Source organism: Mustela erminea, chromosome X, assembly GCF_009829155.1.
Source record: "Mustela erminea isolate mMusErm1 chromosome X, mMusErm1.Pri, whole genome shotgun sequence".
NCBI classification, from domain to species: Eukaryota; Metazoa; Chordata; class Mammalia; order Carnivora; family Mustelidae; genus Mustela; species Mustela erminea.
This window is the reverse complement of record NC_045635.1, coordinates 46,001,731-46,028,396: the sequence shown is the minus strand read 5'-3', so window position 1 is coordinate 46,028,396 and position 26,666 is coordinate 46,001,731. Positions and strand designations below refer to the sequence as shown.

Sequence of the window (26,666 nt, the reverse complement as noted above, 5' to 3'; positions counted from 1 at the left end):
TGTGTCCCATGACAGCACATGGCCTTGATTTTAGTGAATAACTTTATTACCTAGGGTCAAAGGTGTAGGGATAGTGGGAGAAGGGTTTGGGGGAGGGGGCCTGCAGCATTCTCCTGACTCCCAGCCTTCATGAGCTTGATGAGGGAGAAGAGAGATGAGCATCTTGGGTTCAGCGGCTGCTGGTGTTGAACTGTAGGTGGTACTGGGCCGTAGGTTGATTGGTGTAGATTATAGAATTCAGATAATTCTGCCTGTGAAAGAAGTACAGAGGCGTCAGAGGCATCAGCTGTTGAGCTCTCCCTCTCTCCCTAAGCCTTCCCATCCCTCCCTTGGCATTCATCCACATTGCCACTCCCTAGAACTCACTGGGCGTTTTGCTCCTTAGCCAGCTGCTGATTGAAGGAGCCCAGCCCCCTTCGAAATTCAGCACAAAGTTCCCTCTCCTGCTCCTCTAGCTCCATTGCTGCCTGGGCCAGGTGCAAGGCCTGGCTCTCCCATTTGGCATCCAGTGCTTGGTCGGCTTGATGCTGTGCCTCCTTTTCATGGCGTTGCACCTCCTGGACTTTCCTGATGGCAGCTCTCTGCTCTGGAGTCATGCCCTTCCAACAATAGGGCAGGACCCGGTGGGGAGCCACAGGGTTCTGGGCAACCTGGGGGTTCTCGGTCAGTAGGTCACTGGTGATCTGGTTCTGGATTTCCATGAGGTTGGCCTCCTGTTCGTGCTGACGCTCACGGCGCTGCCGCTCAGCCAGTTCGGCTGCCTGGTGGGGCCCCAAATATGAGCATTAGGGTACACAACTTCAGGGAACTCTCAAGTCACAGGGGAGGGGAAGACATTGCCCTACTCTTCTCCATCTCTGGGAGAAAAGGAATAGCTCTTGCCTGGCCTTTAAATGACCTGACTGGGGGAGGGGTGGAATGGACAGGGAACTTCTTGCCCTCTGGAAACTCTTAGACGGAGGGGCTGGGGAAGGGAGGGTGATGTTCTGTTCTGAGGTCATCCTGAGTCTGGATGTGGGGAAGAGCATCTTCTCCACTAAGAGGGTCCTTAGGTGAAAAGGGATGTCCTCAGGTAGATGAGAGGGCTGGTGTTGATTCAAGAAAGGTGGTGTGGGGGCACCTGGGTGGCTCAGTGGGTTAAAGCCTCTGCCTTCTGCTCAGGTCATGATCTCAGGGTCCTGGGATCGAGCCCTGCATCGGGCTCTCTGCTCGGCAGGGAGACTGCTTCCTCCCTCTGTCTCTGCCTGCCTCTCTGCCTACTTATGATCCTGTCTGTCAAATAAATAAATAAAAATCTTTTTTTTAAAAAAAAAAAAAAGGAAAGGTGGTGTGGGCAAAGGCATGGCTAAGTTCCCCATGACTTTGTTCAAGGGGTTGGGGAAAGCCCGGTACACTGAATGGCCCAGGCCATACCTGGGCTTTGTTGGCATTGGCCATAGCAGACATCATGGCGACGCGACAGGACTCCTCTAGCTTGGCCAGCTGGGCAGCCCGCATGTCCACGGCAAGGCGCAGTTGGTCATTAAGCATATCTACACAGAGAAATATGGCCAGGGCACTATACTTGCCTGCTCTATTCCTGGTTCACTCATTCAGCCATTTGTTCAACAAGCTTGGAGGATGTGTGTATGTGTATGCTTGGGAGGGGAATGTCTTAATTGTAGGGATGTGGAAGGAGTTACTCTTTGGGCTTAGGGATAGCCAGAGTAGCAGCAACAAGGATTTCTCAGGTGCCTAAGTGAAAGATGCAGGGAGATGGACCAAGCAAGATTGTACCACCGTGTGGGAAGGGCAATGACAGGTGTATACAGGCATTATGAGAGCTTTCAGTGGTGGGTGAGAGGAAGGCTTCCAGGAGGAGGTGATCCTTGAAATGTGCATTGCATATAGAAAGGAAGAGGAAAGGGCATGCCAAGCCACGTTTTCATCTAGCCACACCAGTGTCCTTGCTGTTTGTAGATCATGTCAAATACTCCTGCCTCAGGGATTTGTAATGAACACTATTCCTGGCTCCTGCTCTCGCTTCCCCCAGGTCTTGCTCAGATATTGCCACCTTGGTGAGGCCTTTGCTGTCTCTCCTACCTAAAATTGCAACCTTCCTGTTCCCAACATTTATCCCCCTTACCTGATTTATTTTTCTCCCTACCGTCTGTCACCATCCAGTATACTCTACATTTCACTGATGTTGTCTCTTGCCTTTCTCTCTCCTCACTAGGAATTAGCCTTGGTCCAGGGATTTTGTTTGTTTTATTCACTCCCATGCCCAGAACCTAGATCAGAGCCTGGCACATAGTAGATGCTCAATAAATATTTGTCAAATGAACAAGGGAAACCAAGAAACAGTATGGTCTGTATCTGAAACTACAAATAGTCTGCTCTTGCTGGAGGATAAAATGTAAGTGGCTAGGGAGCTCTGCAGGGACCAGACTAAGGGCCAGAAACTTGCCCCAAAGGTGGTGGGGGAACATGGAAGGATTTTAAGCAAGGGGGCAACACAATTAGATTTGTATATTAGAAAGCTCCTCCCAGGGACCAGTATAGAATGCATTCAGGCTGGTGGGAGGTAGGGAAGGCATCTTGGAGGGCTCAAAGCAAGCCCAGTATATAGAAGGTTGCATTAGCAGTATGTGATGAGAGTAAAGAAGAGAGAGATTTGGATGCTTCCTAGGGTCCTGGCTCAGGTGGCTGGGTACATGGTGTGGCCACCACTGGAAATAGAAGATCCAGAATGAAGAGCAGGCTAGGAAGCATGGATGAATTGTTTAGGAAGGCTGAATTGAAGGTGGTCAGCAGGCAGAGGTGGTGACATAGCAGCTGAAACCAGAACGAGGGCCAAGGGCACCTGAGGTGAGTGTGCAGGGGAGGGAAAGCAGTGTGCCAGGGACCAAGTCTCAAGAAGAAGGGTGTAAAGGAAAAGCCCACAAAGGGCAGACACGGAGGGAATGGTCAGAGAGCTAAGAGCAGAATGGACTAGTACTGAAGCCAAGGAAGAGAGAGGCTCAAGAAGGATGTGATCAGAGTCAAGTGTAGCAAGAAAGGTCCAGGCAAGGAGTAAAGACTAGGAAAAAAGCCTCTTATACTGGATAACACAAAGAATAGTGTCAGTGAAGTTGGGTGGGGAGAAAGGAGATCTCCCAGGGGGTTGAGGTGTGACTGGAAAGGAAGACAAGACAGCAAACAGAAGCAGATTTTTCAACAAGTATGCTGTAAAGTAAGACAGCTATCGCACAGCACCTAGAGGAGTCATGGGGTGCAAGGAGGCTTTAATTTTTTTAAAGAGGGGTTAGACGTAAGCATGTTTACAGCAGACACAGAAGGGACCAGGGGAAGGGGAAATGTTGAAAACACAAGGCAGGGGACACCTGAGAGAGCACAGCCTGGGGGCGGGTGGAGGGAGTGGCAGGGATCATGGGGGTCCTCACTGAGTGCATTATTTGCTCACCCTTTCCCACATTCCATCCAGGCTTAGCATTCTGTTCCTTTGCAAACTGTTCTCCTGCCTCGGGCCTCCAGATCTCTCCCTGTATCCCAGACTGGCTATGTACCCCCTAGGATCATAGAGATAACATGGCTGCCTGCTGGCCGCCTCCTCCTGGCTATAACAGTCTTCTATCTTACCTCCTTGTCTTTGGTCTTCCCCTCTAATCCAGTCCCCACAACAGCTGGCAAAGTTTCGTGTCTAAAACACAAATCATGTGGCCCCAATGGACAACACCCTCTCTGTCCCACGGCTCCTACCTCACTCAGTAGAAGCCAAAGTCTGCACCATGGCCTGGAAGGCCTACTGGATCTGGCCCCTTCACCTCTCTGACCTCATTTCCTATCACTCTTCCCCTCAGTTGGTCTACTTCAGCTACTCAGTGGGGAATGGCAGCCCCACTGCCATTCCCCAAACATTCCAGACACCCTCTCTCCCTCCTGTGGGACTTTGTACTAGCTACTTCTTCTACTTGGACAGTTCTTCTCTTGATTGTTCACATTGCTCACTCCCTTGTCTTCAGATCTGTATTCAAAGGTTACCTCAGTGAGGTTTTCCTTATTGAAAATGGCAGTTGTGCATCCCTCTTCCAAAGTCCCCATGTACCCTGTTTCATGCTTTATTTTTCTTCTGAGCAACTATCTTAACCACCTTATACAGTTGACCCTTGAACAATGCGGGGCTTAGCCTACCAAATCTTAAAAAGAAGAAGAAAAGAAAAAAAGAAAACCATAGGGGAGAGAAAATATGTTTATAGTATTATATTTATGTTTTTAAATCCACATATAAGTGGACCTGTGCAGTTCAAACCTGTGTTGTTCAAGCGTTCACTGTGTATTTTACTATTTCACCTTGTTTATTGTCTGTCCCCAGGAGAGTATGAACTCCACAACAGCAAGGATTTTTCTGTTTTGTTCACTGTGCCAGGCACAAAATAGGTAGCTAAATATATACTGAATATTGAAATGGTCTTGTCACTCTGCTTTAAACCCTTAAATGGTTAACCACTGGTTACTGAGTTAGCTCCTGGTTACTGAGTACTGATGTTTGTGCTTTGCATACAGTGTCTCATTTGATTCTCATATGAGCTCTGCGTGGCATGGATTATTATCCCCATCTTAAAGATGAGGAAGCTAAAGCACTGAGAAGAAAATTCATTTGCCTAAACCCAGTGGTAAGTGGCAGAGCTGATAGGTCTGTTTTCACTATGCTGCCTCCACATAATGGAGTTCCAGGCTGACTGGGTACCAATGGATACACTGTCGGTTACTGAAGGAGGTTGGGGAGTTTGGCGTCTGCTCGGTCTAACCTTTTGGCATCAGCTCTGTGGGTAACTGGACCTCCCCACTCCCTGGGCCCTGATCCTGGCTGAGAACAACACCCTACCAGGCCTTAGGTCTCAGTGTGGAGGGCACAGCTACTTACCCGCACACTTCTCATCATCCTGGACTTGCTGTTGCTCCTGCAGCTGCCTCTCCAGGCTGTATCTGAACTGCTCCTGCTGCATTTTCAGGCACATGGCCCTCTCCAGGTCCTCCCCAGCAAAGCACTGCAAGCTGGCTGGGCCACAGGGGGGATCGCTGGGGCCAAGATAGGCTGGAAACTCCATCCAAAGTCGGCCAGGATCCCAAAGGTCAAATTCCTGCCGATTCTTGAGCTGCTGCTTTTGCTCCCGAAATTCCTGGACTTTCTTGTTCAGCCGACGTGTCCGTTCTGCCTCTTCCTTCTCTAGCATCTGGGCTACTAGATCATACTGTTCCTGGTAGGTACCTGGGGGTGGTAGGCAGGATCATGGAGAAGGCCCCACCAGAGAGACCAAGCCCACTCAGCATGGCCTCTGCTCCCAAGGCCCATCTGGTTTATCCCACGACATCCCAGGCCTCAGGCCCCACTCCAGGGCAGAACTGCCCTACCTCAGCCCACTCAGGCCCTTACACTATCCTTCTTGGCTTGCCCTTAGCTTTGAGATTTTACCATAAGCTGCCTCTTTGCTCTGCTCTGTTGCCTCTCGAAGCTTTCGCTCTTCCACTTGGCTGTTGAGGGCTTTGACATCCACCTGATCCCAAAGAAACAAGCTAAATCAGGGTAGGGGACCAACAGTGGGCCTTGAATACTCAAACACAAACTGCTCAGAACTTACCTGCTTCAGAATCCTCCTACAGATCCTCAGTACCTACTGGATAACGTTCTACCACCTGAACATGTTTTGTAAGCCCCTCACTGGTCTAGCCTCTGCCTCAGTCTCCAGCCTTATCTCAGTACCTTCTTCCTCTGCCCACCCTCAGAGCTCCGGGCTCACAGTTTCCTGTGCATCTGACATTGTTTGGAACAAATAGCCTTTGCTCCAGCTGCTCCCTCCACTTGGAACTCTCTTTCTTCCTCTCTTAATCCAAACTCCTATTCATCCTTCACCACCCCACCTCAGGTCTCACCTTACTGATTCCTTAGGCAGGTACTACTCCCATAGAATCTAGGACCCACTGTTCACATTATATTGAGGTTTGCCTCTGTCAATGATCTCCTCCACCAGACTGTGAGCGCATTAAGGGCAGAGCCTGGGCCTTAGTCACCTTGGTGCCCTACTGCCCAACCCAGTTCTCTACCCAGAGTGGACCCTGAGGAAATGCTCGCCAACCGGATCTCAATCACACCACACATCTCTCAGTCAACTACTTGTTTGTGTCAGGCACTGAGCCACCACCATATGTTAATATTCACTTTCATACTTCCTATATTTAGCTTCATTTTACTGAGAAGGAGCCTGGAGCTCAGAGAAGATAGGTGACTCATTCAAAGGCCACAAATCTAGTAAACAGCAGACCTGGCCCTTGAACATAGGTATGAGGTCTTTTCCAGAATACTGAGCTACATCTCCCCCCTCCACCATCCACCTACCCGGCAATCTATTTTTTTCTTAAACTATCAATATTTTCTTTTATTTTTATTGTAATTCCTTTAAAACATTTCAAGATAGTGTAATAGGGAATGCAGTTTAGTGAAGAGTAAGTCCCTCCCATCTCAGATGCTCAGCCTAGTTAAGAGTTTCTTATGTGGCCTTCCAGACAGCATGTAGGCATACACAATACCAAATATTCTTTAGACTTCTTTGGGCTTCATGTTACCTGTCTCTCGTGAACCAGGCCACTCAGCCCAGAGCTGACTGGCAGAGAGTCAGCTGTCACTGGCTGCTCTTCCCCACTCTCTTCGCCTGCATCCCCAGGTCCCTTCCTTCCCTCACCTGGGAGTGGATGCCTTCTCTCTGTCTCCTTCCTTTCCAGTTGGAGGGCCTGCTTAAATCAATGAGGGCTATAACAGACACTGCTACATTCCTCTCTGGGTGCAGGAGTGAGATGGCCGCTGGTCCTAAGAAAGCCCCCATTGCCTACTCACCCCCATGACTCGGGTCCGTACATTGAAGAATCGGCTCTGTCGCTCTTTTTCTCGATTTCTTCTAGCCTCGATGGCTGCCACCTCCTTGGGATCTGGGGACAGGTCTACCTTGTACATCTGGAGCAAGGGTGGGGTGGAATAGCCAATCAGTGCTGATCACCATACTTGACTACACTCCCACTCCTATTCCTTTCTTCCTACAGCACCAGTAACACCAGTTATTGATTCCTACTGATTTTACTTCCTGATCTATCTCTGTCCTACATGTTTGCTGTCACCACCCTAATTCAGGCCTCAAAATCAGGTGCCAGACAGTATTTTCAGGAGCCTCAGTGGCTTCCCTTGCTCCAGTTTTACCCTCTCTACTCTTTTATCTGCACTAGCAACGACAGTGATCTTTCTGAAAGCCAATTTGGCCATGGCACACCACAACTTAAAAACTTTAAAAGTAACAGGGCACCTGGCTGGCTCAGTCAGTGGGGCCTGCGACTCTCGATCTCACAGTTTTAAGTTCAAGCTCCATGTTGGGTATAGAGATCACTCAAAAATAAAAAATCTTAAAAACAAAACCAAAAACATTTAAAAGCAGCATTAAGGGTGTCTGGGTGGCTCAGTTGGTTAAGTGTCTGCCTTCAACTAAGGTCATGATCTTAGGGTCCTGAGATCCTGCCAGTGTCTGCTCCCTGCTCAGCAGGGAGTCTGCTTCTCCCTCTTCCTCTGCCCTCCCAGCCCCGGTCATGCTTTCTCTAATAAATACATAAAATCTTTAAAAAGTAAATAAAAGGTTTAAAGCAAATGGCTCCCCAGTGTTTATAAGATAAAGTCTAACCCCTTTGGCAGATTTATGATCTACCCCTTGCTCATCTTTCCAAGTCTCAAGCTCATTTACAACTCCCCCCTGTTCATGTAATGCTCTGTTCGGTTTTCCCCATTCCAGTAGATGGCACCACTTCTTCCCCTTTATTTGTCTTATTCTCTAATCACGTGAAAGGCTAGAGGGCTTACATTTGCCTGCGTTCTTTCACATTTTGGGAAAAGCCCACTTTTGGCAATGTGAGCCAGCCAAAACCACAGCCAAAAACACTTTTGCAAACATAAATCTGATCATGTCTCTCACCTGCTTAAAATCCTCCACTGGCTTCCCACTGCACTTAGAATCCGATCCAAACTCCTTACCATGGGTTTCGAGATCCGGCTCCTGCACACCTTTCCAATTCATCCTACATCACAGTCTCCCTCACTTACAGTCCTCCAGGCACACTGGCCTCCTATCAAGTCCTCCAACACAACAACTGTTCCCATCTCAGGGCCTTTGTACATGGTGTTTCTTTGTTCGGAATACCATTCCTCAACTCCTCCTATAGCTAGTTTCAGTCCTTTATCGTTTTTTAAAAAGATTATTTATTTATTTATTTATTTCAGAGAGAGAGAGAGCATGAGAAGGGGAGGGTCAGAGGGAGAAGCAGACTTCCCGCCAAGTAGGGAGCCCGATGCGGACCTGATCCCGGGACTCCAGGACCATGACCCTAGCTGAAGGCAGTTGCTCAACCAACTGAGCCACCCAGGCGCCCACTATTTATTGTTTTTTAAAATTTAAATTCAATGAACATATAATGTATTATTGGTTTCAGAGGTAAAGGTCAGTGATTCGTCAGTCATATATAACACTCAGTGCTCATTACATCAGGTGCCCTCTTTAATGTCCATCATCCAGTTACCGTACCCCTAACCCCCTGATCCTTTAAAAAAAAATTTTGTGACTGAAATATTTGATGTATAGAGCAAAATATATATAACCCATATGCAAGTTAAGAAGCATGATAGGACACCCATGAACCAACTCCCCAACTTAAATAGAACTTGATCAGGGCGCCTGGGTGGCTCAGTGAGTTACAGCCTTTGCCTTCGGCTCAGATCATGATCCCAAGGTCCTGGGATCCAGCCCCCGCATCGGACTCTCTGCTCAGCAGGGAGCCTGCTTCCCTTCCTCTCTCTGCCTACTTGTGATCTCTGTCAAATAAATAAATAAAATCTTAAAAAAGAAATAGAACTTGATCAATATTATCAAGTGTCTTATGTCTTTTCTCCCTCATCCTTACCCTAAGAGATAACCACTGTGTGAATGTTCACATTTGCTTACTCATAGGCATTAATATACTATTTATGGGGACGCCTGGGTGGCTCAGTTGGTTAAGCAGCTGCCTTCGGCTCAGGTCATGATCCCAGCGTCCTGGGATCGAGTCCCGCATCGGGCTCCTTGCTCAGCAGGGAGCCTGCTTCTCCCTCTGCCTCTGCCTGCCATTCCGTCTGCCTGTGCTCGCTCTCTCCCTCTCTCTGTCTGACAAATAAATAAAATCTTTAAAAAAAATACTATTTATGAACTGAGGGTTTACTGGGAGGGAGGGAGGTAGGGGGATGGGGTAACTGGATGATGTAATGGGCACTGGGTATTATGTAAGACTGATGAATCACTGACGTCTACCTCTGAAACCAATAATATATTATATGTTAATTGAATTTAAATTAAAAAAATAAATAAATGTAAAAAAAACAAAGAAAATATACTGTGTATGTATAGGACTCCCTGGACAATATTTTGAAACATTTTCTTGTTTTGGAACTTTATAATGTATTATGTAGTACGCATTTTTTTTCATCTTACTTTTTTTCGCATATGTTCATTCTATCATTTAGGAAATATTTATGGAGTGCCTACTGTCAGACACTCCTTTAAGCAGCTGGGAGACATCAAAGAATGAAACTGAAGAGAATCTGAGTCTTTGTGGAGATTACTTTTTAGCGGGGTCAGAGAGACAATAAACAGTACATTAAAGAGTTTGTAAGAAGATAGTAAGTGCTATGGGGAAAAATATAGAGCAGAATAAAGGGACTTGGAAGCACCAAGGAAATGGGGAAGGTTGAAATTTTCAATGTGGAAACCAGGGAAGGCATAATTGAAAAGGTAATATTGGAGCAAATACTTGAAGGTGAAGGAGTCACCCAGGCAAATATCCCGGAAGAGAACACTCCAGGCAGAGGAACAAGTACAAAGGCCTTAAGGTGGACACAAAAAGCACACATTCAGGGGAACAACAGGGAGGCAAGTGAGTGGAGGAGAGGTAGGTAGGAAATGGTATTAAAGAGATAATAGGGGGGACAGAGCATGTAGGACTTTAAAGGCTGTGGCTTTTACTCTGAGAGTAATGGCAGCCACTGGAGGGTTTTGAGCATGGGAATGATGGCTGCTATGTGAATAGACTGGTGTCTAATAGACTGGCTACTGTGTGAATAAACTGAGGGGACCAGAGGCAAGGCTAGCAGCAGGGAGACCAGACAGGAGGCTATTGCAGCTGTCCAGGCAAGAGATGATGGTGAATCATACCAGGTTAGTAGAAGCAGAGATCATGAGAAGTGGTCAGATTCTGGATATATTTTGAAGATAGAGCCAATAGGACTTCCTGAGGATCAGATGTGCAGTATGAAAACAGTATTAAAATGATTTCAAAGATTTGAGCTGGGGCAATCAGAGGGATGGAGTTGCTATCAACTGAATAGTCTGTGTAGGGACAACAGTATGGGATGGGGGGGAGGGTAGGATTAAGAGGTCAGTTTGGGAAGTGTTGAGTTGGAGAGGTCTATTACATAGCCACTGATAACAGACATATGGTACAGTGAATTTCATTGCTAGTCCAAAAGATCTGCTGCTTCTCCCATCAGAAGGCTATACATCCATATCTCATTGCCCTCAATCTTAGCCACGTGGTTGGTTTTGCCCTCTGCTGTGGGAGAATTGACATGTGCCATTCCCAAACAGACCTAAGAGCCATGATGTAACTGCCCCTCACCCCCTTTTCCCTCTTCACTCTCTGCTATGAGAGTGGCAGTGCCCAGCTAAGGGCTGCTCCTTCAGTCTTGGTTCTGGGGTGATGACATAGAGCAGAGATGTAGCCAACCCACATCAGAAAAGAAGCATGAGTGAGAATCCTTGTTTTTCTAAGCTGCTGAGATTTGGGGGTTGTCTGTAACCTGAGCATAATTTATTTTGACTGATACAAAGGAATTTAAAGCTATAAAGCTGTAAGAGATCTGTAAGGGAGTAAGCATAGATGGTGGATAAAAATGCCCCAGGGAAGATGGGGAGAGGAGGAGGAGTCAGCACTGGAGACACAGGTGGAGTGTCGGTGAGGTGGGAGGAAACCCAGGAGTGTGGTGTCTGAGAAGCTTTTGGGAGAGAGCGAGCAACTGATGATATGTTAAAATGAGGATTGAGAACTGACAGGTTTAGTAATGGGAGGGATGCTGATGACCTTAACAGAAACATTTCTGGTGGGGTTGTGGGGATGAAAAGCTGACCGAAGTAAGCTCAAGAGAGACAAGGACTCCGCACAAACAACCCAGTTTATTATTTTTTAACCGCAAAAGAGGGAGAAAGAACCTGTAGATTTAAAGAAATATATATACATGTGGGAAAGTTTCTCTAGCAGATAACCTAGGAGTGCAAGTGCTAATCACAGGGCGTAAGCGTACTTGACTTTACAAGATAATGTTGTTTTCCAAGGAGATTTTACCAATTTACACTTTCACCATAGTGTATAAAAACTCCAGTAGCTCCACATCCTCGGCAATACTTGGTATGGCAGATTTTAATTTTTGCCAATTGGTGAGTTTAACATTATAATTACCAATTTTTATTGGAATTATCATTATTGCTAGTGAGATTGCACATGTGTGTTTTGACCATTTTTTATTACTCTTCTGTGAAGTGCTCATTGATACCTTTTTTTTATTTTAAAATCAAGTTGCTTGTCCTTTTCTTATTAATTTTAGGAGTTATGTATTTTACATACTAATCATTTCTTAGTTTAAATATGGCAAACAGGGGTACCTTAGTGGCTCAGTCAGTTAAGTCCCTGCCTTCAACTCAGGTTGTGATCCTAGGGGCCTGGGATTGAGCCCCAAGACGGGCTCTCTGCTCAGCACTGCTTCTCCCTTTTCCTCTCCCTCTGCCCCTCCCCATGCCTGTGCTCTTGGGCACATGCTCTCTCTCTCTCTCTCTCTGGCAAATAAATACATAAATAAATAAAATCTCAAAAAAATAAATGTGGTAAACACCTCCAATTTGTGATTTGTCTTTTCATTTCATTGCCTTTAAAATAATATTTAGTTATTTTTAAATATTTTACTTTTTTATTTGACAGGGAGAGAGACAGAACAAGCAGGGGGAGTGGAAAGCAGAGGGAGAGGGAGCAGCATACTTCTGCTGAGCAAGGAGCCTAAATCAGGGCTCTGTCCCAGGACCCTGGGACCATAACCTGGCTGAAGGCAGCCCCTTAACCAAGTGAGCCACCCAAGTGCCCCTATTTACTTAATTTTAAAGTAAGCTTTATGCCCAGTGTGGGGCCTGAACTCATGACTTTGAGATCAAGAGTCACATGCTCTACTGACTGAGCCAGCCAGATGCCCCCTCACTTTATTATTATTTTATGGTAACAGTCGATACAGAAAAAGTATGGTTAATACTCATGTAAGTTATGAAGTAACTTACATGACATAACTTACTCATAAGTTATGAAGCACAACAAAATGAACACCTGTGAACCCTCTGCAGAAGCCAGAAAATAAAACATTATCAATACTCCAGAAGTTTTCTGTGTGCACCTACCCATTTTTTCACTTTCTTCATGCTGTAATTTGGATGAATTTAAATGTAGTCAAATTCAGTGATCCTTTCCTTTAAGCTTAGGAGTTTTCATTATTTAAGAAATCCCCTGAGGTCATATTCCACTGTATGTTGGAAAATGTCTAGAATTTGGCCTTTCTCATTTAAGTTTTTAATCCATCTAGAATTGCACTTTATATATAGTGTGAGAGGAAGGGATCCAATTTGATTTTTTTCCAAGTTCCATCTCATCTTTTTAAGTGGAACACTAGTTCCTGTCAATTATATGAGATTGCTGTCCCTTGGTCATTTTGTCCCCCTAGCCTGATTGTGACTTTTTCCCAGTTGAATTCATTTATGGTTCCTCTACTAGATACCATCAACCAAGCTTTCTTACATTCCTGGACTTCTCATTAGACTTTTAGACTCTCCCCAGTCTCCAAATGTTATTTTAAACCATTTTAAACCGTTTTAAACCTGGTTTCAGGAATGGCTGTGGCAACCACCAGATCCTTTCCACATCTAAGTCTAAGCACCAACTCCAGCCAATTCATTCCATTTGTCACCACAATATAAGGTCAATGATGGGAAAGATGTGGCAGATATTTTAAGCTTCTTGGATTGCTAAGGCCATGACCTTGTAATAAGCAGGTGGTAGAAGGAAATAGGGGGATAAAAGTATGAAGGAGACGGATAGAAAATACGGAGAACAGAGAGGGGAAAGGGAACTGCTGGGGCAGAGAGGGAGTGGGCAGGAGAGAGGCAGAAAAGGAAAGGGGAAGGAGGAAAGCAAGGGAGGGGGCCAGAGTGGGATGGAGAGGAGGAAGTGGGGTGGGGATGAAGCATGAGGAAAGAGAAATAAAATGGTGAGAAAGGTAGGAGAATGGAGGTGGAGAGCAGTGGCTTAGGGACACTGACTGCCGGGGTTCACACAAAATACCTTGCTTAGCAACGATTGTCAATTTTGAAGCTCCTGGGTTGGGTGGCTCAGGTCCAAGGCTATAGTTAGGCTACAGCAACAGTGTCTGAACTCTGCTTGGAGAAAAAGGAGGGAGGCAGGGGATAGAGGCTCTACCTATGGCCATAGCTTTCCCCAGCCCGTGACCCTGCCGCTCCAGAGTACCCTCAACTCCCTTCACACTCCATCCCCCTTTTCACCCCAGCCCCTTTCCCACCGCACCCCATCCCTACGCCCATTCCACTGCACTTCCAACCCTATTTTACCCTCAACTTGGTGTTAGCTCCCCTAACACCAAATCCTCCCGCCGGCCCCTCCTTCCCTTACAGCCCTCGCTCCCGGGGGTCTTTCCAATCCCCGACCCTGTTCTTGTTTGAACCTTGCAGCCGGCCAGGCTAAAGCCACAGCCAAGCTCCCACCTTCCTCTTGCCCTGGAGGGCATAACCCTGCTGTGACTTGTCTCAGCAAGCGTGGCCTCCGGTCCCGCCTGCTTCATCCGATCCCAAAAGGGGCAGCATCCTCCGTCGCTACCTCCTCTAAGGGTTGGTAGGCAGGGTCAGAGGTTTGCGTTGCCACGCAACAAGAAAGGGGGGCGGGACCCAAACGCCTGCTTTAAGCTCGTGCCCGGGCAACGGATCAACAAAACTTCCACGACACGCCCCTGGTTCCGCTCTCGCCGGAAGCCGGAAATCCCGTTAGGCCTGGACTTATTCTCGCGAGCTTTGTCGTAAGCCCGGCCTGCACTGCGGCGTTTCCCGCGCGGGCTACCCCAGTTCCCGGGCGTACGGCGCGGCCTTTTGTACCGCCGCCGGCGCCGTCGCCGTCATGGGTTTCCTGAAACTGATTGAGATCGAGAACTTTAAGTCGTACAAGGGTCGGCAGATTATCGGACCTTTTCAGAGGTTCACCGCCATCATTGGACCCAATGGCTCTGGTAAGATAAACCAGGCTGCGGCCCTGCGCGCGTCCCGGCCTGGACCCCCTAATCCGGTAGCAGAGTAGTACGGCCCAGCCCGTGCGACCTGAAATGTCGCGAACCCCCACAGGTTCCTTTCCCTCCCGAGAGGGTTCAGGACGACCCCGCTTTTCCCGCTCGGGTGCTCTGACTCGAACCTCTTTCCCAAGTGTCACTTGTCTGCTCTTTGCGCGGCCCCCGCCCCTGAGCGAGTGGTACGGGCCGAACTGTACGTTACCCCGCCCACTGCCCCCTCCCGCCAAAAGTGGCGCGTCCGGAGTTTGTCCGCCGGCCGCGGGCCGGGGAGTTCCCAGCCGGACCAACTGGGTCTGGCTACTTCCCCTGCCTTGTTTGAACTCCCCGGAAAGTGTGGGACTGCTGGTAGCCCTCCCAAGGCCTCCGGTCCCCAGCGGTATACTTTTCCCTCAGCTAAGCGCCCCCGCCCGCCTCGCATTGGTATGCTCCAATTCCTCCTTTTTTAACTTTTCTCCGGAGGCGGCACTTTTGAATTTCTGACCCAGAGCTCCCGTCTCCAGTGGTAGTGCTTGGGGTATCCACCCTCCACCTCCATCTTAGAGGTGGGGGTGGTTCGAAATAACACCTTTGTTACCACTGAAACCATTTAAAGACCTCATTCGCTCGCTAAATATATTGAATGCTTACCGTTTTATAAGGAGTTGTTCAAAGTGCTTTGGAAACAGCGGAGAGTAGAGTAAGCCTTACTCTCAGGGGACTTGCATTCCAGAGGAAAAGACAGTAATAAGGAGAAAATAATACGGTTTTTGGCTGTGATAAATGCTATACAGGGAATTAGGTTGATGGGATGCAGTGACTTGGGTGAGGTCTTTAGAAAAAGCGGTCAGTAGATACTGTATTGTATATTTGAAAGTTGCTGAGAGAATAGATCTTAAAAGTTCTCATCACAAGGACAGAATTGTTTATGTGAGGTGATGGATGTTAACTTACAGTGGTAAACATTTCTTGGTATATGCAAATATGGAATCATTATGTTGTATACCTGAAACTAATACAATGTTGTATGTCAGTTTTATCTCAGCAAAACTGGGGGGTGGGGGAAGGGTGGTCAGGATAGGTCAAATAACCTATTTCCTGTCTTAACTCTCCTAAATGATATGCTGTTGGAGCGCCTGGATGACTCAGTCGGTTAAGCAGCGGTTAAACTCTTGATGTCAGCTCTGGTCTTTATGTCAGCGTGGTCAGTTCAAGCCCCCTGTGTTGTTTTTTTTTTTTTTAAGTAAATAATACACTATGTATTCTTCCCATCTACCCCCACAAGCAGTCTGTTTGGAATCCTGCTGTGTTCCCTTACCCCAGAGATGTTCTAGCTAAATCATTTCCTGGCATGAGAGGAGGGACTGCCCTGCTAACATATCTCCAACTCATGAACCTTCTCCGGAATTTGGTGCTCTTTGTAGAGTTAGGTTTCTCAATAGCAGCACTGTTGATATTTCTAGAAAGATAATTCTTTGCTGTGGGGTTGGTCCTGTGTGTTGTAGGATGTTTAGCAGTATCCTTGGCTTTGGTAGCACCCTCGTCCCTCAGGTGACAACCAGAAGTGTCTCCAGACATTGCCAGTGTTTCCTGGGAGGTGGGGCAAATCACCCCTGCTTCCCCCAACCTCGCTTGAGACGCTTGAGAACCATTGACCTCGAGGGCTAATGCTTGGGGTTCTACTCCAGTTTAGGATTTTGTTGTGGTGGCCTCTGTGGAAAGAGCCAGAATACATCTCTTGGCATCCACTCCTCTCAGCATGGGTAAATTTATATACCCAGCTGTTCCAAAAAGACCCTTAGTCTGGACCCCCCCCCCCCCGCACCAGCTTCAATGCCCACCTCCACAGGCCATTTCTTGGGTACCCTCAGTGAATTACTTTTCTCTGGCTCACAGTAGACACTTGGTACATGTTAAAGTTTATTTTTTTCTGCCCTGTATTTATGGGATATGTTTTTGTATTTTCATCACTGTTTTATGAGTGACCCCCAAAGAAGACTTTCCTTAAAACATTTTATCAGTGTTCAGCTCATAAGGCACATTAAAAAATGTTTACAGTATTGAATGATTGCTAGTAGGGAGGGCTTTGGTTGTGAGATGTTCTTACTATCCTGGAGAGCATGGGAAAAGCCCAGAGGTTGGGAGTGGATGCTTCAAAGTCTGACTCCTGGTCTGCTTGTTGTGTTAGTACTGTTCTGATAAGGGAGGCGAAGCTAAGAGTCCAGACCTGTGTTAGGATAGGACTGCCATTTATTGAGCACCACTCTGTGTCAGGTACTTTATTTACTGGAACCTTTTACATTTAAATTCTTGAAATGAGAATTTAATTATCTTGGCTTTATATGTGGGAAGACTGAGGCACAGTTACGATCACTTGCACACTGATTCTCAGAGCCAGGGTCATACTTCAAAGCGTGTGCTTCTGCCACTTCAATGGAGAACTGTGTGCCAAGCATTTTTTTTTTTTTTAAAGGCTCTGTCAGTCGTTTTTTTAGATTTTCCAGTTGAGGGAATGGAAGGTAGCTAAAAATTAGTGAAACTAAAAACCTGATCTATTAGACTAGAATCCGAGCTTTTTTTTTTTTTTTTTTAAGATTTTATTTGCTTATTTGAGAGAGAGAGAGAGTGGGGGCGGGGGAGTGGGGAGCAGAGGGAGAGGGACAAGCCGATTCCCCACTGAGCACAGACCCTGACATGGGATTTGATCTCACCACTCCAAGATCACAACTTAAGCCTAAATCAAAAGTGGGACACTCAACCAAATGAGCCCAGGCGCCCGTAGAACGTGAGCTCTTTTTTTTTTTTTTTTTTTTTAAGATTTTATTTATTTATTTGAGAGGGAGAGAGGGCGGGCACAAGCAGGGAGGGGCTGGAGGTGGGGCAGAGGGAGAAGGAGAAGCAGACTCCCTGCCGAGTGGGAAGCCCCATGTGGGTCTCAGTCCCAGGACCCTGGGATCATGACCTGAGCTGAAGGCAGATGTGTAACCCACTGAGCCACCCAGGTGCCCCAGAATCCGAGTGCTCTCTATTTTTTTTTTTTTAAGATTTTATTTATTTATTTGACAGAGATCACAAGTAGACAGAGAGGCAAGCAGAGAGAAAGGAGGAAGCAGGCTCTCTGCTGAGCAGAGAACCCCATGCGGGGCTCTATTGCAGGCCCCTGAGATCATGACCTGAGCCGAAGGCAGAGGCTTTAACCCACTGAGCCACCCAGGTGCCCCAGAACCCGAACTCTTAATCACTGTCTTGTACTGCCTCTGTGGAAGGAGCCAGGCTGCCATTTGTATAGCTGGGTAGAAAGGTGTGGGAAATCAGGTCCTCAGTTCAAGGTCATATAACATGTTAAGGGAGAATCTTGAGATAGAATTTATAGAGATTAGCTTTTTCCCCACCCCCCAGCCCCAGTCTGAATTTAAAAAATTTTTACCTGAGCCTAAAATGAAGACAGTAACAATTGTGACTCCACTATTGAGAAGATAACTGCTCTTTATTTATTTATTTTTTTTAAGATTTTATTTGTCAGAGAGAGAGACAGCACAAGCAGCGGAAGCAGGCAGAGAGAAGTAGGTTCCCCACTGAGTAAGGAGCCCAATGCGGTACTCCATCCCAGGACCCTTACTGGGATCCCAGGATCGTGACCTGCGCTGAAGGCAGACCCTTAAGCAACTGAGCCACCCAGGTGTCCCAAAGATAGCCTCTCTTAATGTTAAAAATCCTATTTATTTGAATAGCTGACACATGCACACAATATAGAATTAAAAAGAATCCCAAAAGATAGACAGTAAAAAGACTCCCTTCCCTGACTTTTACCAAAAAATCCCCAAATTTTCCATTTGGGAAGCAACCCCTGGTAACACTGTTTACATTTTCACGTATTTTTTTCCTATGTCTTTGCCTTTCCCCAAGTTTTTATTATGAAAATATTCAAACCTACATGTGTGTTTTTGTTTAATCATTTGAAAGTAAGTTGCAGACTTAATGACATTTCACTTCTAGGGACTCAGCATTTGACTCCTAAAATCATTGTTTTCCTGTGTCCCCACTAGACCATGATCACAACTGGGAAAACTAATTTCCTTGTTATCTAATTATCTAGTTCATTTTCAAGCTTCCCTAATTGCTCCCCAAAATGTCTTTTATTGCTGCTGCTGTTGTTGTTGAAGGGAAACCAGAATCTAGTCAAAGTTTGTGCACTGCCTTTGCTTGTTTCTCAGTAATTGCTTTCTGGAGTGGTTCTCCAAACCTTTCTTTTTAGACATTGACTTTTTTTTTTTTTTTAAGATTTATTTATTTATTTGAGAGAGAGAGAAAGAGCATGTGTGCATGGGGGAGTGTAGGGGAGCCAGGGCAGAGGGAGAGAAGTGGATTCCCCGCTAAGTGGGAAGGCAGGCTGGGACATGGGGCTTGATCTCACAACCCTAAGTTCATGACCTGAGCTGAAATCAAGAGTTGGATGCTTAATTGACTGAGCCACCCAGGTGCCCCTAAACATTGGCTTTTTGAAAGGGTCAGGCTAGTTGTCTTGGAGAGCATTCCAGATTCTCTGTCTTAGGATTTCCTTATGGTGTCCTTTACTGTGTTCCTCTACCTGCTATATTTCCCGTAAACCAGAAGGTAGATCTCGTGTTAAGTATCTTCACATTGTTCAACTGATCCTAATGTTTTCATCTTGCAAAATTGAAACTGTATTCAATAAATAGCAACTTCCCATTATTACCTTCCCTCAGCTCTTGGTTGGTTTTGTTTTGTTGTTTTTTACTTTTAAACTTGGTTGAGATTGACTATATTGACTTTTATATCTGCTTATTTCTTCTATTGTGGGCGTTTCCCCATGTCATTAAAAGTTGTAGAACAATCCATTGTGTGAATATGCTGTTTCCTTAGTTGGGGTTCTGGTTTTTAACTGTTCTAGGTAATAACTGCATAGGGACTGTTTTTCTAAGCTGTTGAACCAAGGCTTTGGTGGGGCAGAGCAGTGTTTCCTGACTTCCCCTCCTTTGCTTTACCCCTTACTCCCTTAGGTAAGTCAAATCTCATGGATGCGATCAGCTTTGTGTTGGGTGAGAAAACCAGCAACCTGCGAGTAAAGACGCTGAGGGACCTGATCCATGGAGCTCCTGTGGGCAAGCCAGCTGCCAACCGGGCCTTTGTCAGCATGGTCTACTCTGAGGAGGGTGCTGAGGATCGCACCTTTGCCCGTGTCATTGTTGGTGGGTGAGGCTGGCCAGAAGGCTCCCCTTGGGCGCTGGGAGGTGACTAGTTGGCTGGGACAGGAGGGAGGTCTGACTTTCAGCCAACTCATGCACTGTCTTGTAGGGGGTTCCTCTGAGTACAAGATCAACAACAAAGTGGTCCAGCTACACGAATACAGTGAGGAATTAGAGAAGTTGGGCATTCTCATCAAAGCTCGTAACTTCCTTGTCTTCCAGGTGAGCATTTTTAGTGGTTATTGGCTATCTGATATTTGCTGAGCCTTGTCCCACTCTCAGCGGGCTTGCTCCATCTTGAGCTTCATCTCTTCCCTGAACTAATGTAGCAGCTTCCTCACTGGGCTTACTGACTCCATTCTGGCCCCTTCCAGTTCATCTCTTAGGCTCTATCTTATGAAGGCAGATCTGTTTCTTTCCTTTTTCTCATTAAAGCATTTCAGTGATTTCTCATTGCCTTATGAGGTGGTTGTCAAATTGTAGTCTCTGGATCAGCATCAACTGGGGACATGTTAGAAATGCACATTTTCTGGTTCCATCCCAGACCTATGACGTAGATGCTATAGGGTGGGGCCCAGCAGTGGGTGTTTTGCCAAGCTTTGCAGGTTATTATGCATGCTGAAGTTGGAGAACCATTGCTTTAGCATAAACTCCAAACTCCTGTCATTTCAGGACACATTTTTTGGTTCTTGCCCACCTCACTAGCCCCTCATCTGCCAGTACATTACCCTTCCAACCCTGCATTCCAGCCCAGTTAAACCATTATAGTTCCCACAATTCACCTGCTTTCTTTGGCCAGCAGGGCTTTGCATATTAATTGTCCTTTACATGAAATAACCTTCTCTCTTAACTTTTTTGGTTAGTTCTTCTCCGTCTTTCAAACTCAGCTTAGATGTCATCTTTGAGAAGCTTTTCTGGATAGACACCCCTACCAGTCTCCCACCCACGAGCTTCTTTTAGTCCTTTTTCTGTGCTACTTCTGTTGCTGCATGTAACACACGGTGTTGTCTTCGCTTTTGTCCGTTTTGCTTCCTGTGCACCTCTAGAGGCAGGGAATATGTCCTTAAAGCCCAGTGTGAAATACGGCACCTAGTGCAGGGAGGGGGTCAGTGACCTTTTTCTGAATGATTGAGTGGAAATGGGCGGAGGGAACTGGGCCGAGTAGGCGCTAAACGGGAAGAGTGTTTTAACCTTTACTAGGGTGCTGTGGAATCTATTGCCATGAAGAACCCCAAAGAGAGGACAGCTCTATTTGAAGAGATCAGTCGCTCTGGGGAGCTGGCTCAGGAATATGATAAGCGAAAGAAGGAAATGGTGAAGGCCGAAGAGGACACACAGTTTAATTACCATCGCAAAAAAAACATTGCCGCTGAACGCAAGGAGGCCAAACAGGAGAAAGAAGAGGTAGGTGGCCAGGCTGCCTGTGGTCTCTGAGGGGCCAGGGTGGAGCCAGTACCTCACTGCTCACCCTTGCTTCTATGCCCTTGTTCACACAGGCTGACCGCTACCAGCGCCTGAAGGATGAGGTGGTGCGAGCTCAGGTGCAGCTGCAGCTCTTTAAGCTCTATCACAACGAAGTGGAAATTGAGAAGCTCAATAAGGAACTGGCCTCTAAGAACAAGGAGATCGAGAAGGACAAGAAGCGAATGGACAAGGTAGAGGATGAGCTGAAGGAGAAGAAGAAGGAGCTGGGCAAAATGATGCGGGAGCAGCAACAGATTGAGAAGGAGATCAAGTAAGAGGCAGGCCTGGGCCTGCAACTTGTGGGAAACCAAGAGGCTGTGCTGTTTCTTAGGGCTCCTCTGAGCCTAGAGTCCAGTGCTCGCCGTAGTTTTTCTTCCTCTTGACTTGCTTTGGCCAGAACCAAGCACATTTCTTAACTTGCATTTTAGACAAATAGAGCATTTAAATACTCAGACTCTGGGTAGATGAGTACTCCTAAAAGAGAGGACTTAAAAGGGGTGGTGACCTTGGCAAGTGAGAGGAAGCGATGGGAGGCCCGGCTACTAAAGTGGTTGGGAATGCCTTCCTGGAAGAGGAAATCTGGAGCTAGAAGTTTAAAGGTCAGGAATTTGAAAAGGTTAGATCAGATGGGGGCAACTAAATGGACACAGGTCATTCTTGGTAGTTGTTCCTGAAGGGCATGGCCTGACTAGAGTTGAGGCAGGAGTGGTAGCTTTACCTTATAGAGTGGCTGGAATGTCAGGCTGAAGCCATCAGTTGCAGGGAGTAGTCAGAGTGCCCCTTTTCTGGGCAGCATCAGGCCCTTGTTCTTTAGGCAATTCCCCGAGGCTGGCTAGAGGCCTCAGGCCCCTCTTTGAGTAAAAAGCCTGGGAATCATCCGTTCTCCCACACTGCTAACTGATTTATTCCTCTTCCCTCTGGCAAAAGGGAGAAGGACTCAGAGCTGAACCAGAAGCGGCCTCAGTACATCAAAGCTAAGGAGAATACCTCCCACAAAATCAAGAAGCTGGAAGCAGCCAAGAAGTCCCTGCAGAATGCTCAGAAGCATTATAAGAAGCGTAAAGGTGACATGGATGAGCTGGAAAAGGAGATGCTGTCAGTAGAGAAAGCCCGGCAGGAGTTTGAGGAACGGATGGAAGAGGAGAGTCAGAGTCAGGGCAGAGACTTGACCTTGGAGGAGAATCAGGTAAGCTCTGGGAGGGTTGGGGCTGGGATGGGGGATTGCTCTGCTGACAGAGACTGATTCGGTTGGTTGTTCCTAACAAAGGTGAAGAAATACCACCGATTAAAAGAAGAAGCCAGCAAGAGAGCAGCTACCTTGGCCCAGGAGCTGGAGAAGTTCAATAGAGATCAGAAGGCTGACCAGGACCGGCTGGATCTGGAAGAGCGGAAGAAAGTAGAGACAGAGGTGGGCATGGGTTATAAGATGAGGGATAATGGGCCAGAGAAAAAGAAGTGATGGTAGTCTTAACAGTAATGACAATAGCTAACGACTAGTGAGCACTTACTGTGTGATAGGCACTATATTTTCCGTGTATCCACTCATTTAATTCCTCATTTCCCAAATGAGGAAACAATAGTGCAGGCCTGAAGTAATTTGCCTAAGGTCATATCATTATGAAGTGGCAGAACCAGGATATGAACCTGGGTAGTCTAGCTCTAAAACTCACACTCTTAACCAAGTATACTTTGCTCACGGCCTTCCTAATAACAATAGTAGTGAAATAATAACAATTAATAGTTGTCATAGTACTGTAAGAAGAGCCTACAATGTTTCAGGCATTCTGCTAAGCACTTTCTTAGAAGATCTGAAAGAAAGTGATAGGCATTAATACTAATAGCTATACTGTGTTAAGCATCTAACGTATGCTCTCTGAAGTGGAGGTCGCCTACATTTTACAGAGGAGAAAACAGGTGCAGAAAGGCCTGGAAAGCTTTACTTTGCCTTGATTTGAGCCTCCCTGATTGGTGAGGAAGATAGCCTGTACTAGGCAGAACATCAGAGTCTCAGGGCTCTTGGAGGCCCATCAATTAGCAGAGCCACACTGAACACTGTTGTGTGTCTGCTTTTTAGTAGGTTTCCCGCATTAGTAATAGATTGTCCTGAACCGTTGGGCTCTTGGATAAGTGGGCACATAGCTGGTATAAGCCAGGGCCCCTTGGTCTTGGAGTTAACTTGCTCAGCCCCTGGTCATGGTGAATATTTGTCTTTCTTCCAGGCAAAGATTAAGCAAAAGCTCAGGGAGATTGAAGAGAATCAGAAACGGATTGAGAAACTAGAGGAATACATCACCACTAGCAAGTATGTGGCTCTGCAGCCTTTCTTCTTACTTCCAGGCCTGTTCTTATGAATCATGTCCTGCCTCTCCCCAAGCAGGATCTCTGGAGTCCCTCTCAGCCAGAAGTATTTTCTCATCAGCCAGGGTGACCCCTGTGTTCCCTCACTTTATAGGCAGTCCCTAGAGGAGCAGAAGAAGTTAGAGGGGGAGCTGACAGAGGAGGTGGAGATGGCCAAGCGGCGTATTGATGAGATCAATAAAGAGCTGAACCAGGTGATGGAACAGCTGGGGGATGCTCGTATTGACCGACAGGAGAGCAGCCGCCAACAGCGAAAGGCAGAGATTATGGAAAGCATCAAGCGCCTGTACCCTGGCTCTGTGGTAAGAGTGGAAAGGGAACTCATTTCCTGAGCACTTACTCTCCCATTCACTGTCAGATAATTTTCACAGCAGCCCTGTGAGGACAAGGTTGCTAATCCCCTGTTTATAGCTTGGGGAACAGGCTCAGAGAGGTTAAGTGACTTGCCCAAAACAACACAGCTTATAAGTGGAAGAACTGCAGTTCAAACGCAGCTTGTTCTAACTCTTGACCTCATGTTCTTTTCATCACATGACTTGCATCTTCCTGAAAGTTTTGTCTTGCTGTGTCCACTCCTCTCTGGAAGGTGGGGAAACTGGACAGGCCTTTCAAAGGGGGTGGGGGGTTACAGGATAGGGATTAGTCTCCTAGGAAGTAACTGCGGGCTTCTATATAATCTTCCTTGGCATGTACCAACCCATTTATTTGCTTATAGGGACATCCTAGGCTTTATCAGAGCTCTTGGTCTCTTGAGCCAAATACTGAGTTTCCAGGTTCCCTGGATATTATCTCTCTATTGCTTTAATTCCATCCCTGGATTCAACTTAATTTGTAATGGTAAAAGTAAGGTTTAGAAAGATGCTTTTGGGGTTCAGGCATGACCAAAGTGATTGTTGCTTATGGGGCCGGAGTAGGCTTTTTCTCCATAGCCTGGAAGCTATATTCCTCACAGATTTTGGTCTGCCCTTTTCTGAGCTGAGAATTAGGGTTCTTGATCCAGTTCCCAAAAGCCTCACTCATGCTTCAGTTTTCTCTTCTGACTTTCCTCAGTATGGCCGCCTCATTGACCTCTGTCAACCCACACAAAAGAAATATCAGATTGCTGTAACCAAAGTTTTGGGCAAGAACATGGATGCCATTATCGTGGACTCTGAGAAGACAGGCCGGGACTGTATTCAGTACATCAAGGAACAACGTGGGGAGCCTGAGACCTTCTTGCCTCTTGATTACCTGGAGGTGAGGCTGTTGGGGATGGGGTCAGGACAGTGTGAGAGGGCCCCTCTTCCTAGCCGTCCATGTTGTGCCACTTACTGAGCTGTTTCCCATAGGTGAAACCTACAGATGAGAAGCTCCGGGAACTGAAGGGGGCCAAGCTGGTGATTGATGTGATTCGTTATGAGCCGCCCCACATCAAAAAGGCCCTGCAGTATGCTTGTGGCAATGCCCTCGTCTGTGACAATGTGGAGGATGCTCGCCGCATTGCCTTTGGAGGCCACCAGCGTCACAAGGTATGGATTCCCTTGTCCACAATGGAGCTGGAGAGTCTTTGTCCACATTAGTGTTGAAGATTCTCCTATTCATCTTCTCCCCGTCTTCTTTTCTCTTTTCCCTACTGTGCGTAGACAGTGGCACTGGATGGGACCCTGTTCCAGAAGTCAGGAGTGATCTCTGGTGGGGCCAGTGACTTGAAGGCCAAGGCTCGGCGCTGGGATGAGAAAGCAGTGGATAAATTAAAAGAGAAGAAGGAGCGGTTGACAGAAGAGCTGAAAGTAAGTCAAAGGCTCACTGTCCCTAGGGGTTGGAGTCTTAAGGCCAGGCCGGCCATTCCCCTTCTTACCCCTACCCCTTCTCTCATCGACTTCAGGAGCAGATGAAGGCAAAGCGGAAAGAGGCAGAGCTACGTCAGGTGCAGTCTCAGGCCCATGGACTGCAGATGCGACTCAAGTACTCGCAGAGTGACCTGGAACAGACCAAGACACGACATCTAGCCCTGAATCTACAGGTGGGGTCTGGCCTTCATCCCTGTCCTCCAAAGGCTACCCTCACATTCCTCACCAAGGTTTCTCTGGGGAGTGGGAACTTGTCCCATTTCCCTCCTCCCAGCCTGCTTCAGGGAACCAAGCATAGTAGTCAGCCAACCAAGGATTCAGATCTTGACTCTGTATGATGGGAGGCAACTTACTTAATGTGTCAGTTGATACTGTTTTCATCTGTTTGCAAAATGGGAGTTAGAATTACCACCTGCTTCATACCATTCTTACAAAGATTGAAGGAATTCATACATGTAAAGTACTTAGACTGATTCCTTGAACCCAGTAAGTGCTCAGTAAATGTTAGATGCTATTATTAGCATCATTCATTCAACAGATATTTGAGCTCGTTCGAAAAGTGAACTGAAAGTAAGTACAGGCATTTCAGTCTCTGTGGGGGGTAGTTCTTCTAGGTGCATTAATGTGTTTGATCATGGGGTGCTTCCCAAGACCAACCTGGAGGCATTATGTAAAATGTAGTATAAATATCCTTTTACCTTTTTCTAAAATCAAAAAGTCTGAATTCCAAGGGTTATAGATAATGGAGTGTGGACCTATAATTGACGATGTTTACTGTGTGCCCAGCACTGTGAATTGAAGCTGGCTGCCTGGGAGGCCAGGGAGGAAGCTGTGCGAAGGTTCACGTGGGAGGTAGTGGAACATTTACTGGGCAATTCTCAGCCAAGTTTTCTCAGCATGTGGAGAGCTGGCTCTTCCTCTCCAGGGCCCAGTGTGCTCAGTGTGGCTCTTTCCTTCAAGGAGCCTGGTCTCTTTTTTTTCCCCTCAACCCTGTTCCCTGCAGGAGAAGTCCAAACTGGAGAGTGAGCTAGCCAACTTTGGGCCTCGCATTAATGATATCAAGAGGATTATCCAGAGTCGTGAGAGGGAAATGAAAGACTTGAAGGAGAAGATGAACCAGGTTCGTAGGGGCTGAACCATGCCAGCATATGCAGTGGGGTAGGACGGGGCTGGCAGCAGCACTCTGACCCAAAGGACCTTTGCCCTCCCTCGCTTGTCCCCTCAGGTAGAGGATGAGGTGTTTGAAGAGTTTTGTCGGGAGATTGGTGTGCGCAACATCCGGGAGTTCGAGGAAGAGAAGGTGAAGCGGCAGAATGAAATTGCCAAGAAGCGGTAGGTGGAAGTACGGGTACCGGA

General features: G+C 46.9%; 2 protein-coding genes across 6 annotated transcripts in view; one reads left to right on the top strand and one right to left on the bottom strand.

The window, feature by feature from the left end:
- Nucleotides 1-29: 29 nt before the first annotated feature.
- On the bottom strand, nt 30-14,138 carry RIBC1 (RIB43A domain with coiled-coils 1). Its single transcript, XM_032331751.1, has 8 exons — nt 13,905-14,138; nt 13,468-13,559; nt 6,869-6,985; nt 5,453-5,534; nt 4,904-5,248; nt 1,414-1,532; nt 367-761; nt 30-251 (listed from the first exon to the last, which is right to left on the bottom strand). Exons 3-8 carry the CDS (start codon nt 6,983-6,985, stop codon nt 170-172), a joined length of 1,140 nt encoding a protein of 379 aa, XP_032187642.1. The 5' UTR covers nt 13,468-13,559; nt 13,905-14,138; the 3' UTR covers nt 30-169.
- A 76-nt stretch (nt 14,139-14,214) lies between these two features.
- Nucleotides 14,215-26,666, top strand: part of SMC1A (structural maintenance of chromosomes 1A) — a 48,967-nt gene continuing 36,515 nt past the window's right edge. For 4 of the 5 annotated variants that reach the window (XR_004282822.1, XR_004282821.1, XM_032331749.1 and 1 more), the window contains exons 1-15: nt 14,215-14,419; nt 19,474-19,662; nt 19,769-19,881; nt 20,860-21,063; nt 21,156-21,394; nt 22,051-22,309; nt 22,391-22,531; nt 23,343-23,425; nt 23,576-23,783; nt 24,532-24,717; nt 24,810-24,989; nt 25,104-25,250; nt 25,346-25,483; nt 26,314-26,430; nt 26,536-26,642. Coding sequence is in view for 3 of the 5 variants with exons in the window: in XM_032331749.1 (XP_032187640.1) it covers nt 14,311-14,419; nt 19,474-19,662; nt 19,769-19,881; nt 20,860-21,063; nt 21,156-21,394; nt 22,051-22,309; nt 22,391-22,531; nt 23,343-23,425; nt 23,576-23,783; nt 24,532-24,717; nt 24,810-24,989; nt 25,104-25,250; nt 25,346-25,483; nt 26,314-26,430; nt 26,536-26,642 (2,420 nt within the window). In the remaining 2 variants the exon portion in view is untranslated. The remainder of the gene's footprint in view (nt 14,420-19,473; nt 19,663-19,768; nt 19,882-20,859; nt 21,064-21,155; nt 21,395-22,050; nt 22,310-22,390; nt 22,532-23,342; nt 23,426-23,575; nt 23,784-24,531; nt 24,718-24,809; nt 24,990-25,103; nt 25,251-25,345; nt 25,484-26,313; nt 26,431-26,535; nt 26,643-26,666) is intronic. The other variant, XM_032331750.1, reaches the window with a different exon arrangement.